This window comes from Melospiza melodia, chromosome 12 (assembly GCF_035770615.1).
Source record: "Melospiza melodia melodia isolate bMelMel2 chromosome 12, bMelMel2.pri, whole genome shotgun sequence".
Taxonomy (NCBI): domain Eukaryota; kingdom Metazoa; phylum Chordata; class Aves; order Passeriformes; family Passerellidae; genus Melospiza; species Melospiza melodia.
In genome coordinates, this window is record NC_086205.1 from 6059484 (window position 1) to 6073229 (window position 13746).

A 13746-nucleotide genomic window follows, 5' to 3' on the forward strand; every position below is an offset into this window, starting at 1 on the left:
TGCACACTGTGTGTACTCTGCAGTTTTCCCCTCACAGTCCTAAGTGTGCCTTAGTTTTCACACCATGGAGCAACTCTTCCATGCAGGGTTTGCTTCAAACAGCAGATTTCCCCACGGGGATGGTTGTTAGGCTGCCAGCTCTAACTGGAAGTTACAGCATTGTCATTGATCCGTGTTTGGATGGTACTGAGGAGCTGCAGCACTTCACAAAGGCCATGGGATATTGATCAGGGGATAATCAGCAGCAGCTTTAGACCTGGGCCAAATCCAAGGGAACAGTCCTGATGTGAAAGGACATGCACTGTGCTCAGTGAGGCATTCTGTTGCCTGCAACTGTGGACTTAGTGATCCAGGACTAAATTAAATAGAAACAGTCCAGTGAATATCCAGTGTTAATCAGTCACCCAGAGACATTATGGTAATACAGCACTATGGAGACACAGACTGTGACTGAAAAAATTGTGGCTGTTCGTTTTCAGCCTTGTTGCTAATGGACATTCCTCTGGAAGTCCTTAAAAAGATGTAGGGAAACATAATTTGAAAGAAAATTACTTTTATTCAACTCTAGACTGGAAGGTAAAGGAATTTATGAGGTATGTAACTCTTTGATGTTATTTGTATAAAATGTGTTTGTTTCCATAAACAGGCACGTAATATCTTCACATAGAAGCGTCAAAGGAATGAAAATCTGGCTCCATTCTTCTCTTTAGACAAAACACAACATTGTGATGAAAATCTGGGAGGTTTTCTGCTCCATTTTAGTTCTTCTTCTTAAATGTCTGATGGCACACCTGGTCTTCACATGTCAGTTCCTACAGTATTAAAACAATTAGTAAGTATATAGTGGTAGAAGTTTTATTTTGCATACATATCAAATCCCACCAGAAATTGCTACAACTGAACCACTGCATTAAAAACTTATGAAACAGAGAACAGTGAGAAAAGTGCATTATTTGTAACCAAACAGCAGGTACACATTTCATGTTGCAGTAATTAGTTTTTGATACATGAACTGAACTCTAAGAAGAATAAACATGAACGATGCATTAAAATTTTGCTTTAATTCAAGGTTTTTTCATGTTCTGTTATTAAAACAATATAATGTAATAGTTTATAATTCATGTTACCTCAAAATTCATGAGAGGCACTGAAACAAGGAAATAAATAAAAAACCAGGAATGCAGCATTCCTGAGCCAAACAGGGCTTGCAAGGGACTGGAAAAGTTGGCCAGCAATGGGCCAAGCCTGCAGGACAATTTCTGGGGGCTGCTGTGAGAATCTGCTTGGTTTTGTTTCCACCAGCCTCAGCCTAAACCCTGGTGCCAGCATGCAGAACTTTCCCGGTCAGCTTTTGAATGTGTGCTCAGGCAGAGCTGCAGGAGTGCACTGGACAGGAGATTCTGGTTGGGTGGCACTTTGTGGTTTTGGATTCCTGTCTCTGCCCTTTCAGGCACAGAGGTGGGAGCCACTGTGACTGCCCACACCAAGCATGTGTACAGCAAGCCCGGGAAGGGGCAGATTGCTTGCAGCAAAGCGTAGGGACAGAACAATGGGCTCAAGAATCTCTCTCCATCCCCCTGCTGTGCCACCCCAGTATTGCCATGCCCATTTCTTGATTGGAAACTCTGTAATCATTATCATTATGAGAAATGTTCAAAAAAAAAAAAAGAGTAGATGTGGTATTTTGTGATATGGGTTAATGGGCATGGTGGTGTTCAGTCAAAGTTGGGACTTTGTGATCTTGGAGGTCTTTTCCAACCTTAATGATTCTGTGATTCTACAGTACTGTCATTTTGAAATCTTTCTGCACATCACTGATTGCTGATTTCCTGCACAGGTTTGTCTGGCTTCTCTTGGACTCACCACATCTATCTTTGGGCTACAGCTTGCTACTTTAGGTGTTTGAATTTATTATTGAACTAAGAAAAAATAATTGCAGTATAGGTTGTTTGTGGGATCCTCTTGAATATCCAGGGGTTTCTGATCTATATTACAGTGCAGTGTGCCAAAATTTCATATTGTTTGGCTCAGAAAAAGAATAACATTTACCTTGAAATCTGATTGGGTTTTTTTTTTCTGCTTTACCAGTGATTATATAAGAAAAAGATTTTGTTAGAGGTGCAATGTAACAGGAAGGGTTGAGGGCTGGAGGGAAGTGGACTGTAGCAAAAAAAACCACTGCAGGGTTATGACTTAATTGGGAGCAGAGTGAACAGAAACTGAGCATTCCTGAATTGAAACAGAGGAGAAATTTCTTAGAGTTCAGAGATCAGAACTGTCTGAAGACCTTTCTAACTAGAGAAAAATGACAAATCCTTTGAAACAGAAAACCTGAGCAGCCTCAGTGGTGTGCTGTGGGTGTGTTGGAGCAGCCCTTACCAGGTGCAGGATGTCTCCTTCAATCCAGTGCTTCCAGCCCCTGTTGTTCTTTTCACCTTTCTGCACACAGACCAGTTTGTCACCATCCCAGGTCACCAGGGACTGCATGAATCAGATCATTAACTCAGTTACATTAACCAGAAGCTTATGAACATATGAAAATAAGTCCAAACAATGCGAATACACAATTACAGTTGCTTCCTATCATTCTCCAATTTCCTCATTAAAAAAAAACCCCAGAGCATTTAAACAAAACCCAAATGCATTCAGGATGACAGCAGTGTGACAGAGGGAAGCTTTTGCAGTGCTTTGTTGTCATTTCCATGAGTTTCTTCACATACATGAGTAACAAGTGTTCACACTAACTGGTGAATTGTTGAGTGTGTTTACAGCTATTGGTGCAATATATGCAAAATGCTTTTTTTCCTTGCTGTTTAAAGGCATCAATGAATAAAAGTTATAGGGTTTCATGAGTGAAGACTTGAAGGCTTGTACTGCAAAGTGCAGTGATAACACATTTTCTAGCTCTGCATAAAGTAACAAGAGGAACAGTGTGTTACTATCATCTCATCCACTAAATTTGCTTGTCCTCACTAAATTTGTTACTCACATCTCCATTAAATGTGTTTGTATATTTTAATGTACTTTCTGAAATGTCTGGTGGCACACCTGGTCTTCACATGTCAGTTCCCACAGCGTTAAAACAATTAGTAAGAAATTTAAAGAGGTGTGATCATAAGCTGGACAATGGGCTGTAGCTGACCCTGCCTGAGCAGACAGGTTGGACCTGGTGCCTTCAGGAGCAGGAGAACCTTCAGCAAGGAAAAGTTCTCTTTACAGGCTGAATTACCTGTCTGCAGATGTTCCAGGGTACATTCAAAGCAACTTTGTTGGAATTGCTCTGCATTTGAACCACTGTCTTTTAGGGGTGTATTTAACCATGTATCAGGCATCTCCTTATTAGACACCAGTTACAGTCCATGAAAGCTCAGTTATTATAAAGCTCCAAGCATATTGGGAGCTTAATTTATTTTCTAGTCCAGCACTGGATGATTTGTTTCTCATATGAGGGAGCTTTCCATTAATAATGAGACAAAACTCATTCCATTTCAGTTAATTTCTTTCTTATTTACGGAATTTTCAAGCTACATGCTCTTTAAATTATCCATGCCCTCTTTACATTTAAATGTTGCCTACCAATTTTATTACCTTCATCTAACTTTAATGTGTTTGAGGCATTGTTTTGTTAATGAAATGACCAGAAAATACTTTTAGAGCAATTCAGAAAGTAATGGCATGACATGTGTGCTTTTTCCTTCTCCCTTCTCTAGAAACAAACAACATGATTCCTTTAGAAATTAGTATTGTAATTAAATCAAGTGGGGTTATAAATGCACAATTCCTTCCTTCCTCCTTCCCTTCCCTTTTTCCTTTTCCTTTTCCCCTTTCCTTTCCTTTCCTTTCCTTTCCTTTCCTTTCCTTTCCTTTCCTTTCCTTTCCTTTCCTTTCCTTTCCTTTCCTTTCCTTTCCTTTCCTTTCCTTTCCTTTCCTTTCCTTTTCCTTTTCCTTTTCCTTTTCCTTTTCCTTTTCCTTTTCCTTTTCCTTTTCCTTTTCCTTTCCGTCTTTGCAGAGCAAGGTTTTGTAGTGGTGATGAGCACTAGAGGAGCACTAATTAATGGATTTAAGGAGTGATGAAATGAGTCCTTAGATCCTTAGCAATGCCTTCAACTGCTCTGAAGAGATGTGGGAGCAGTGTTTTTAAGCATAGAATTTGTCACAGGAGTTAGTTCCACTCAGTGCCCACTGGAGAAGGAGACAGAAAGAAAATTTAGATATAGGGATGTTCAGGATAGTGAAAAAAATGGGTCTTACTCTTTGATGGCTTGCAGTGCTGTGAATGAGAAATAATTTGGAAGAAATCATAGGAATTACACTGCACAAACTTAGTTTGAGAGTTAAAAGTGATCTGTGGTGAGCAAGCCATGTCTTCTGCTAAATTTGTGTCCCTCCAGTGAGGGATGATGTGAGTTCAAACACAAATATATGTTTGAACTTGCCAAAACAATTGCCAAAACAAACAAACTGCCCTGCTGAGACTGATCAGTGCAAACCCATCCCAAAATGAAAAGTGCTATTGATGCAGTCCTAAATTCAACCCCCAGTTTCCTTAAAGAGGATGCACAGGTAAAAATACAATTTTGCCGCTTTCTGGATACATAAGGTGTATCAGAAAAACTGGAAAAATCCCCCAGTAGAAAAACCTAATTAATGATTGTCCTCACACATCTCAGTAGCCATCCTGATTTGCATTTCTAATAAATGCTTGTTGCAGGAAAGAAAACTGTCTCAGGATGCAAATTACTTCTGCTTTATAAAAATCCTCTGATGTCAGTAAAATATTGGGGTTTGACTTAATATATTCATAATAATAATACAATAATAATTAATGTAATATATATTATAAGCTGATTTTGGGAGCTGCAGGCTCCTGGAGCTGACTGTGGCATGAACAGACAGCAGGTTTTTACCTTCACCACTCTGTTATCCAGTCCTTTGGTGTGCTCCTCAAACTCCACCCCCACAGTGTAATCCAGATCATAGTTTCTGAAAGTGCTGAGTGTTCTGGTTTTAAAATTGTCTCCATTTTGAACAATCTCCTTGGTTTGTTTCAAGTGTTTGGCAATCTTACGAGTTGCAAAGTCAATACCTGTCAAAAACCAGAAAAGAAAGAGTGAAAATGCCAGGATTTGGTAATGAAAATAAAGCCCCACAGCATTTATATTTACACATTAAAAAATATAATGTGTAAATATATACACATATTTTATATTGTATATATACAATATATAATATTGTATATAGACAATATTATACTGTTCCACAATTGGTGCTCTTACTTGCAACATTTTTCAGAGAAAAACATAATTTCAAATGAAAATCATCTTGTGCTTACAAGTACACTTTCAACTTGAGGCTCTTCCACTGATAATAAATTTATTTCTTAATGGGATATCTGTGGGAATATTGTGAGCATATAACATACAAGCAGGAGTGAATAGATGCTGGTGTGTTTAATCACCTGAATTTTTTTGAGAATGTGAAACAAGAGTGGCTATTAAGCCTGACAGTGCCTTTTTTTGCCTCACTAAAGTAGGATCTCTGAATAATATTCCTTATCAGAGATTTAGCAGGTTAGACTGGGTATGTAATCAAGGGAGAATAAGTATGTAATCAAGAGGACCTGGGCATGTTACTTTTATGATGAACCTGTAGTCTGGGAGTATGCAAGAGGTTAATTAATTAGTGTAAAAAAATGAAACGGAAAAAGAAGCAATCAAACAAAAACGTGAAATCCATTGTTGTTCAATAGCAGACAGACAAACAAATCACAGTTCAAAAGGAGACAAACCCAAAGTCAAAAGTCAAAAAAGAGCATTTGTGCAGGGCATTTGACGGTTTCTGTTTCATATTCTGCCAACATTTCCTGCAGTGCTGATCCCCTTGGCACCCTTATTTTGCTCCCAACGAGGACTAACACGATGCTTGGCACTGGGAGCCCTGCTGGCACCATGGGGAGAAAGAACATCCCTGGCACCATCCCAGTGCCAGCAGCATCTGCAATAATAATTTCTGACACGGGGATCTGATTGTGCTGCTGTGTGCGCATGAAATCACCTCCCATGCCCCTGCAGCTCTGAAAGATTCGGGTTTGGCTTGCTGGCCATCCTCTGGTGGCTGTAAATCACTGCCAGCCCAGCAGTGCCACTCCCTAATGGAGCCCTTTTCTCCTGCTGGATTCATTATCCTACTTGGGAAGTGCTAATTGAGTTGAGCAAGAGGATGGGGCTTGAAAAAAAAAATGTGGCTTTTAAACGTGGGGAATAATGGTCTTGTTCAGTATTTATATGCAAGGCTTCTTGGGTATATTTTATCTGCTGTGGTGGATTAAAGGTATCTCCGGGGCTGATTTATAGCCAGGCAACATAAAATTTAGTTCTCTCTGAGGGCAGAAATGTCTAGACCTCTAAAGAAATGCTATTTCTGACTAATATATTGGTCTTGTAGCTCCTGGAGAAAAATCAGGGAGGTTTTATTAAAGCATGGTTTTCATAACTGCATTTTGAACAATATAAGCAATAAAAATGATATGTAGTTCTATTATAGTATATTTAAATACCTTGTAACATGTTTATGATAAAATCAAACTTTCTGACTTAGAGGGCAAACCTAATCTTTAATTAAAGTATAGAAATGTGTATGCATTAATTAAAAGGACAGATGAATTAAAAATACCCCTCAAAACCCATGTGCTTTGAATCTGAGCATATTAATACTTAAAATATCAGCAAAATGTAAAATGGGGAGAAAAAGAGCAGAAGAATATTTTTTCACCCTTTCCCTGCCATTTCTTTCTGAGACTCATCTACAGCATTTGCATCTTTGCACTGGTTTTGGTGTTGGGTTATTTTTGCTTATTCATTGGCAGTTTGAAATTACTATAGCTGATTGTGTAGATATAACTTATAGTTTATATATGCACAAAAATCTCTTCAATTAATGTGTATCTTTCTCCTTATATTCAAGACATTGTCCTAATCATTCTCATTTTCAAGCACTCTCTCTTTTTGTCCCTCACAAGTGTATATACATAGTATTTACAGATGTCCCTGAAGTTATTGAATTTTTTTCCACAAATGCAAAAGCTAAAAACCATGGATAGTGAGACTTGACTTTCTCTCTTAAGACAGTTAAAGCTTTGGCAAAATTGCAACTTCTTTCAATTGTTGATGAATAATGATTAGAGTTTATTTTTATGTATTTATGTACTTCTATTTCAGTCTGAAGAGATCAATCAATTAGCAATAAGGTTCTTTGGTAAAACTAGTAGAAAATCAGTTAAAGCATCAAATTTTCCATCTCTGTACCATAATTAGTTCAAAGCACCAATTAAATAATGGCATTATTATTAATTTACTGGTATAGAGTATCTTATTCCTCTTTAACTAACTTGTGGCTCCACTGTTAGAGCAAGAATATACCAGGAGTACAAAAGAGCTTTTAGATCTGAAAACCTGTTGGTTTGGGGCTTTCCCCCCCCAGATGTATCTGTTTTTTCATTTATCTAAATAAAAAATAACATCTTTGGCTACCAGTCTTCAATTGCTTGTATATTTAGATCGTTGCAATTCTGAAAACAATTACTTGATCTGGCAGCCACAACGTATATTACAGAAAAAGTGCATTAATTTTAGAATTATTTGATTCAGAACTGAACCATTTTCTCCTGATCTCATTAATATTTTGTCATTTACCTAAAGCAACCATGTATCCTTCGAAGTTTTCATTGGTCTGCATCTCCCAGGTGCCATTGTAGTCGGCGGGCATGGTGGCAGAGCACGGAGGCAGCTTCAGCTCAGGAGAACAGCCTGGACGCAGCCTCTGCTCAGGGAATCTTTTATAAACCTCCCCAGAGCTTTTTTTCCCACTCAGGTTTATGGTTTTGTAGATAATGCAGTTGAAGGGGCAGAGTGATAACCCTGGAAACTTTGCTTTCACTGGCAAAGTCCAGCCGAGCAGCTGGCAGACAAGGAACAATTTCAGAAATATGGAGTAATACAGGATATGATTTTACAGTGACCTTTGTAGGGAACTGCTGGCTATTATGGGATACCTTTGAAATATATTGAACACGGTGGCAAATTGTACAAGTCAGTTAAGGTTCCCAAGGTGAATTGGTTTTTAGCTCCTTTCTACGTGTCACTTTTCCCTATGAACCTGAGTCTTACAGAGCTGACCCATACAGAACTCCCACTTAAAGCTTAAGGAAGTCTTGAGCGTGAAACAAATGTTAGACAGGGCAGGAGAGAGAATACTCTTATTCAAAATATTTTTGGCTTTTTTTTGATTTTCAATATATCTGCCACATATCAATAGCTGTGCTTATACCAACTGCACTTTCATTTTTTTGTTTTGGTTTAAGAGCAAGTTTAGCAAATGTAAACTAAATCAAAATCAATCATAATTAGTATCAATCATGCCCTGAAAATTATTTTGTAATTCCTCTGAAACATGTCAGTTTTTATTGGAAATCTATTTTATACATGGCTGGGGAAAAAACATGGATTTCAGTTGTGCAGACAAGCACATTCAGAATGTGTCAGAACAGAGAATGTGCAGTCAAATTTTACTGGAATTTAAAGTAAGTAGTAAAAGCAAATTAGTTTAAGATAAGGTTTTATGTTGTGGCTTTAATCAGACAAGATAATGTACAGATGGCTCTACAGAGACAATAACTGAAGTGACCAAAAGTAAAAACTTGAACTCCTTGCCTTCCTCTCCTTTTTTTTTTTTTTTTTTATTGGAATATTATTTTAAAATTTGCTAGAAAATATATTAAGGTCTAGATCTTCAACTCAGAAATTAGTAAAGGGAAGAGTTACTGATCTTGTGATTTCCCTTCTATGCCTTTACTTTGTTTAAATTTAACCAAGTTAAAATTCCACAAACGCTGAAAATTTGTACAGGGATTAAAAAAACCCCACAAAACAAACCCAAAGAAAATCGAGAGTTTCTGGGGGTTGAGTTCTTAAAATGCCTCAACTTCAGGAGCTAATTTAAGACAAGGAAAAGAAGTTTCAGTATCCCGATCTGCACTTGCAGGAGCCCTGAAAGGGTGTTCAGTGGGGCAGAGGCAGGGGGAGCTCAGGGAGTGGAAGCTGGAGCTGAATTCCTCTGGGAATGTCCAGGAAATTCCTGCAGCCCTGGCAGAGCAGTTAACCAGGGGAGCTGACACCCTCACTCAGGATGAGAGCAGTGTCTGAAACCTGCCTGATCTCCAGCACAGCTTGTTGGGCTGATCACATCCACTACTCATGTGTTTGCTTCCACTCTGAGAAATTCCAGGTGGAACTCTGTGAGTGATGCCACATTGAAAGTGAAAATTAATCCCCTTTTGTTCTGTAGTGTATTATGTAATACCTCTGCAATAATTGGATTTTGAACATCTTTGTGGACTTGATTTCTCAGCTTCTGTGTTTCATCAATGTCAATAATACATTATTACTATATATGTAAATATATAATAATATTTACATATATAGCAATATAATAATAATGATAATATAAAAATTCTAATATTTTAAAATAAAAATATAATATTTACATATTACATGCACATACAAAAAGGTCCTTTAAAAATAATAATAGATCAGACTGTCTACAATCACCTCCTAGAATGAGAGCATGTGCCAGAAGCTCACGGTGGGATATTTTAGATGCTAACTGATTTCAGTTCTGACACAGTTTATTTCCTATGTAACGCTCATTTTGGTCAGCTGGGGAAGAGACTGAAGCTGTGACCATCAGCAATTAATGTCCATTTACAACTAACAGAGTAACAGAGGGCTCCATTGCTGTAGATATTCAGAGCTGGGCACATTCTGAGAGAATTAATTATGACATGAATACATCCTTTGCACAAAATTTCATAGCTAGTTAACAGCATGGACATTTACTTGTACAGCTTTTCCCCACAGTGTTTTGGCTATGCTCATCCCTTATTAAACTTTACTTTTTTTCCCCAATATATGTGTTTTCTAAGCATGTGTTTATCCATCAGACTAAATTAGCCTTTTGAGCCTTTTCAGGTAACAATACAACTAGGAGGTTTACAGATACTACATTTAACCAATCAGAGAACTGGCTAAGTAGGGAATTAATGAAACATGAAATATTGACAGAGTTCTGTGATGCTTCATGAGCTTAAAAAGAGTGTGGCACTAAGGTCCACAAAGAGAATATTCAGTTTATGAATCAAAATCTTGAGAGACAGTAGAACCTCTAGCACAGCCAAATGGTGCCAGGGCACAGCACAGGGATTGCTCAAAATATTGCCTGAAACCCTGGGGGGACAGTTCCAGCTCTCAGCTTTGCCTTTGCCTCTCAACAAAGTTTTAAAATTTTTACTTATTATCTACTTGAAATCTTTGGAATTACTCTTTGTGCTTTGTATTTATCGTTTATGCCCTCCATACACAGAGACAAACTTTTAAAATGGCAAAACAGTATTACCTTCCCATGGGAAAAGTGAACATTTGGAGAAATGCAGGTAAGGTGCCCTCTCCCAATTGTCATGACTGTCTTGTTCTCAGCACCCTTTGCTTGCAAAACCACTTGCTAAAAATGAAACACTGAGCTCATATCTTTTTTTTTCAACACAGGGCTAAGATTTGTGGCAGAATATTGTTAGTGGAAATAAAGCAAAGTCAAAAAAATCAACTTACTTCTGCTAAAAGCCTAAGTAACTTTTCCAATCTTTATTTATGTGTGAAGAAACAAAGATGGCATTGTTTGCCTCGTTCCTATGAGTCAGGATTGATTGGAGGCAGTTTGAAAGGAAAAGCTGTCATGGAAAACACCCAAATGCTGTTTGTGTGGAAGAGTCGGCTTCCAACATTTCCAGTTCCTCCCATTGTGTCTGAGACCTGCCCAGAGAGAAGTTCTGTCTGGGTAGGTGAACAAAGTTCAGCCTTTCTTGCTGTCTGAAAGAGCTGCAAGTACATTCTCCTTGGAAAAGATCTCCTGTCAGAGCTCCAGGTGAAGCACAGAAGGACCAGTCAAATGGAATTTTCCCTGCAAACTTTTGGGGATGGTGTTTTGAAGAGTCTCTAACATGCTTCCCACTCTGCCCTTGCCTCATTTAATTTTTCTTTTAAATGATCCAATATGCAGATATGACAGAGGAGAGAAATGCCTGGTACTCCTCCCCCAAGCAGCCCCTGCACTCCTCATGCTTGACAGCTGGGACTTTTGCCTGTAGTGATTTGGTTGTTGTTTAACACATGGGAATATGGCAAACTGCAGAAGTTGTTCTTAGCAACTGAATCCCCCTGAAGGACTCAGACAGAAGCAGCATGGTCACAGACACCTATTATTATTTTTAACTTGTTAGCACATTGCACTCACTAGGTTTATTTTTATTTTTTTTTTAAAGAAAATTAATCACTCGCAATGCATTCAGTGATGGCTGCTGCTGCAAAAGCTGTCAGAGGTGCTGTCTGTGGGAATCCACAAAATCAGAGGGTTTGGGAAAGCTGCAAAAGGCAGGCCTCAGATACAGCAGAACTGTGAGCAGAGCTAAAGCAGCAGCCATGAGATTGGTCAGCAGAAAAATTATTTAAACTGTAGAAAAGCAAAGACAAATAAAACAATGGTCTGTGTATTAACACTTGTCTGGGATAACTCTCTAAGCTACAGAAAAGTTTATCTAGTGAGATATTAGGAAGTTTTAAGCTTAATAATGGAGCTCTGTGTATTGTGTTTTAAGGCTTAGAAGAAGATATTGTATTGAAAATAAGCAAGCATTGTTTAACCAAAGGTACCTGTGCTTACAGTGGTTGGATGGAACTACTGTCAATGTGCTTTTGCTTTGTGTGATTGATCAAGAAGCTTATAAAGTAAGTTGTAACATTAAGTTCTGTGTCTGCTGCCTGGGATGTGAGCTGCTGGCATCTTCCCATTGCCACAACCATGTAATGAGACTGATGCTGGAAAATAAAACAGCTCAAGGCACGTTCCACAGCAGCCCCATCTCATTCACGTCTGTAAATAACTCCCTGCCAGCATCACTGCCCCACAGGCTCTGCTCTGCACAGACCCCAGGAGCCACTTTCTGACCACCAGGAGGGCTCTGGAAGGAGGCAATGGGCTCCCTGTCCGTGTGTGCAGTCCTGCAGCCTCAGCTGCTGCCCAGGGACCCAGCAGGACGGGCAGGAGCAGGAGGAGAGCTCTGTACAGCAGGAGGGGACAGAATCCAAAAGTGTCATTTGCAAAAGGGGCTCAGCAGGTGCAGTCTGCTGGCCTGTGATGTTGTTCACAGGGGTCTCAGGATGAGGGAAGAGATGAGGATCTCTTTCAGAAGGCTTGATTTATTATTTTATGATATATATTACATTAAAACTATACTAAAACAATAGAAGGAAAGGTTTCATCTCAGAAGGCTGGCTAAGCTGAGAATAGAATGGAATGAATAGCAAAGGTTTGTGTCTTGGACAGAGAGTCCGAGCCAGCTGACTGTGATTGGCCATTAATTAGAAACAACCACATGAGACCAATCCCAGATGCACCTGTTGCATTCCACAGCAGCAGATAACCATTGTTTGCATTTTGTTCCTGAGGCCTCCCAGCTTCTCAGGAGGAAGAATCCTAAGGAAAGGATTTTCCATAAAAGATGTGTGTGACACTGGCCCATGTGGGGTTGCCTGGCCCTGCTCTGCCTTGGCCATCCCTGGCTGATCCCAGCCTCTCTCAGTTCAGCCAAACCCACCCCAGTGCCTTGGATCTGGAGGCTTGGCTGGGACTCCTGGGCTCTACTGCTCTGTTCAGCCCTGCAGAGAGGGAATGGAAGGATTCTGGCCACTTGTACAGAGAGTTCTTGTTGCCCAAACATTTCTATTTGGTGTCCTGCCAGAGCAGAGATCTGCAGGGACAGACTTGTCTGACACCTGATGGCAAGGCAGGGACAGGCTGCAGACGCTGTGGGAGGATGAGGGTGTTGATGCCAGTTTGGATTTTGCCTTTTTTTTTTTCTTTTCTATGTTCTCTGTATCCTTTGCACATATATCTGTGGCTCTGTCACCTACTGTATTAGTGACGAGTCATAACTCTGTACTCATCTCTATTGGGGGGCTTTTGTGGCCATCTTTCCATAGCTGCCCTTGAAGGCCTTCAAATAAAGATCTGCTCTTACATTACTAAAATTATTTTGAATTTCATGTCCAGGTTGGGAGAAAGGCAACAGTGTACACAGCGCACCCAGAGGTCACATATGCCACTTCAGCACATTTTGTGTTTACCTTCAACTTCAGCAAAGATGCACAAAATATGCTTTAAACCACTCTTAGAAATAAAGTAATTGGTTTTCAGCCATTGAGGTTTGGTCTTTTTTCAGTAATTTCCACCTCCTCTACTCCATCTGATTTTGCTGATGTTACAAACATTATTAATCAAAAGCCTCCCTCCTCTCTTAACTAAGAACTTTGGCTTAGCTTTTAGAGACTTCATAATGTCACTTGTGATTGTGTTACTGATAACAGAAAAAATACAATCCCGTGGACTGTATTGTCTTGAGAACTCACTTTTATTAAGGTGGTTTACTTTTTGAAATATTATGCTCTAGAGAGCTATTAGCCAGTGGATAAAACTGACCGACCTTGATTTTCAACATACTCAAATGGGGAATGGGGAATAGTGAATTTATTTGTTTATTGGTTCTCCTGAGCACTTATTCAAAGCTCTTTATTCAGGGTTCGAGGAAGCAGATAAAAATCATCAGCCTTTGTGAAATCAGAAAAACTGAGGAGACAACAT

The 13746-nt window shown here is 39.2% G+C and overlaps 1 protein-coding gene across 1 annotated transcript; it reads right to left on the reverse strand.

The window, feature by feature from the left end:
• Positions 1–536: 536 nt before the first annotated feature.
• Positions 537–7802, reverse strand: RBP2 (retinol binding protein 2). The gene is made up of 4 exons (XM_063166396.1): positions 7692–7802; positions 4908–5086; positions 2380–2481; positions 537–812 (listed from the first exon to the last, which is right to left on the reverse strand). Exons 1-4 carry the CDS (start codon positions 7762–7764, stop codon positions 759–761), a joined length of 408 nt encoding a protein of 135 aa, XP_063022466.1. The 5' UTR covers positions 7765–7802; the 3' UTR covers positions 537–758.
• Between the last annotated feature and the right edge of the window lie 5944 nt (positions 7803–13746).

Coding starts and splice junctions, on each gene's coding strand:
- RBP2 (XM_063166396.1), bottom strand. CDS start 7,764: ATGCCCGCCGACTACAATGGCACCTGGGAGATGCAGACCAATGAAAAC. Junction 5,087..7,691: donor AGGATACATGGTTGCTTTAG/GTAAATGACAAA, acceptor GGTTTTTGACAG/GTATTGACTTTGCAACTCGT. Junction 2,482..4,907: donor TGGATAACAGAGTGGTGAAG/GTAAAAACCTGC, acceptor TGATTCATGCAG/TCCCTGGTGACCTGGGATGG.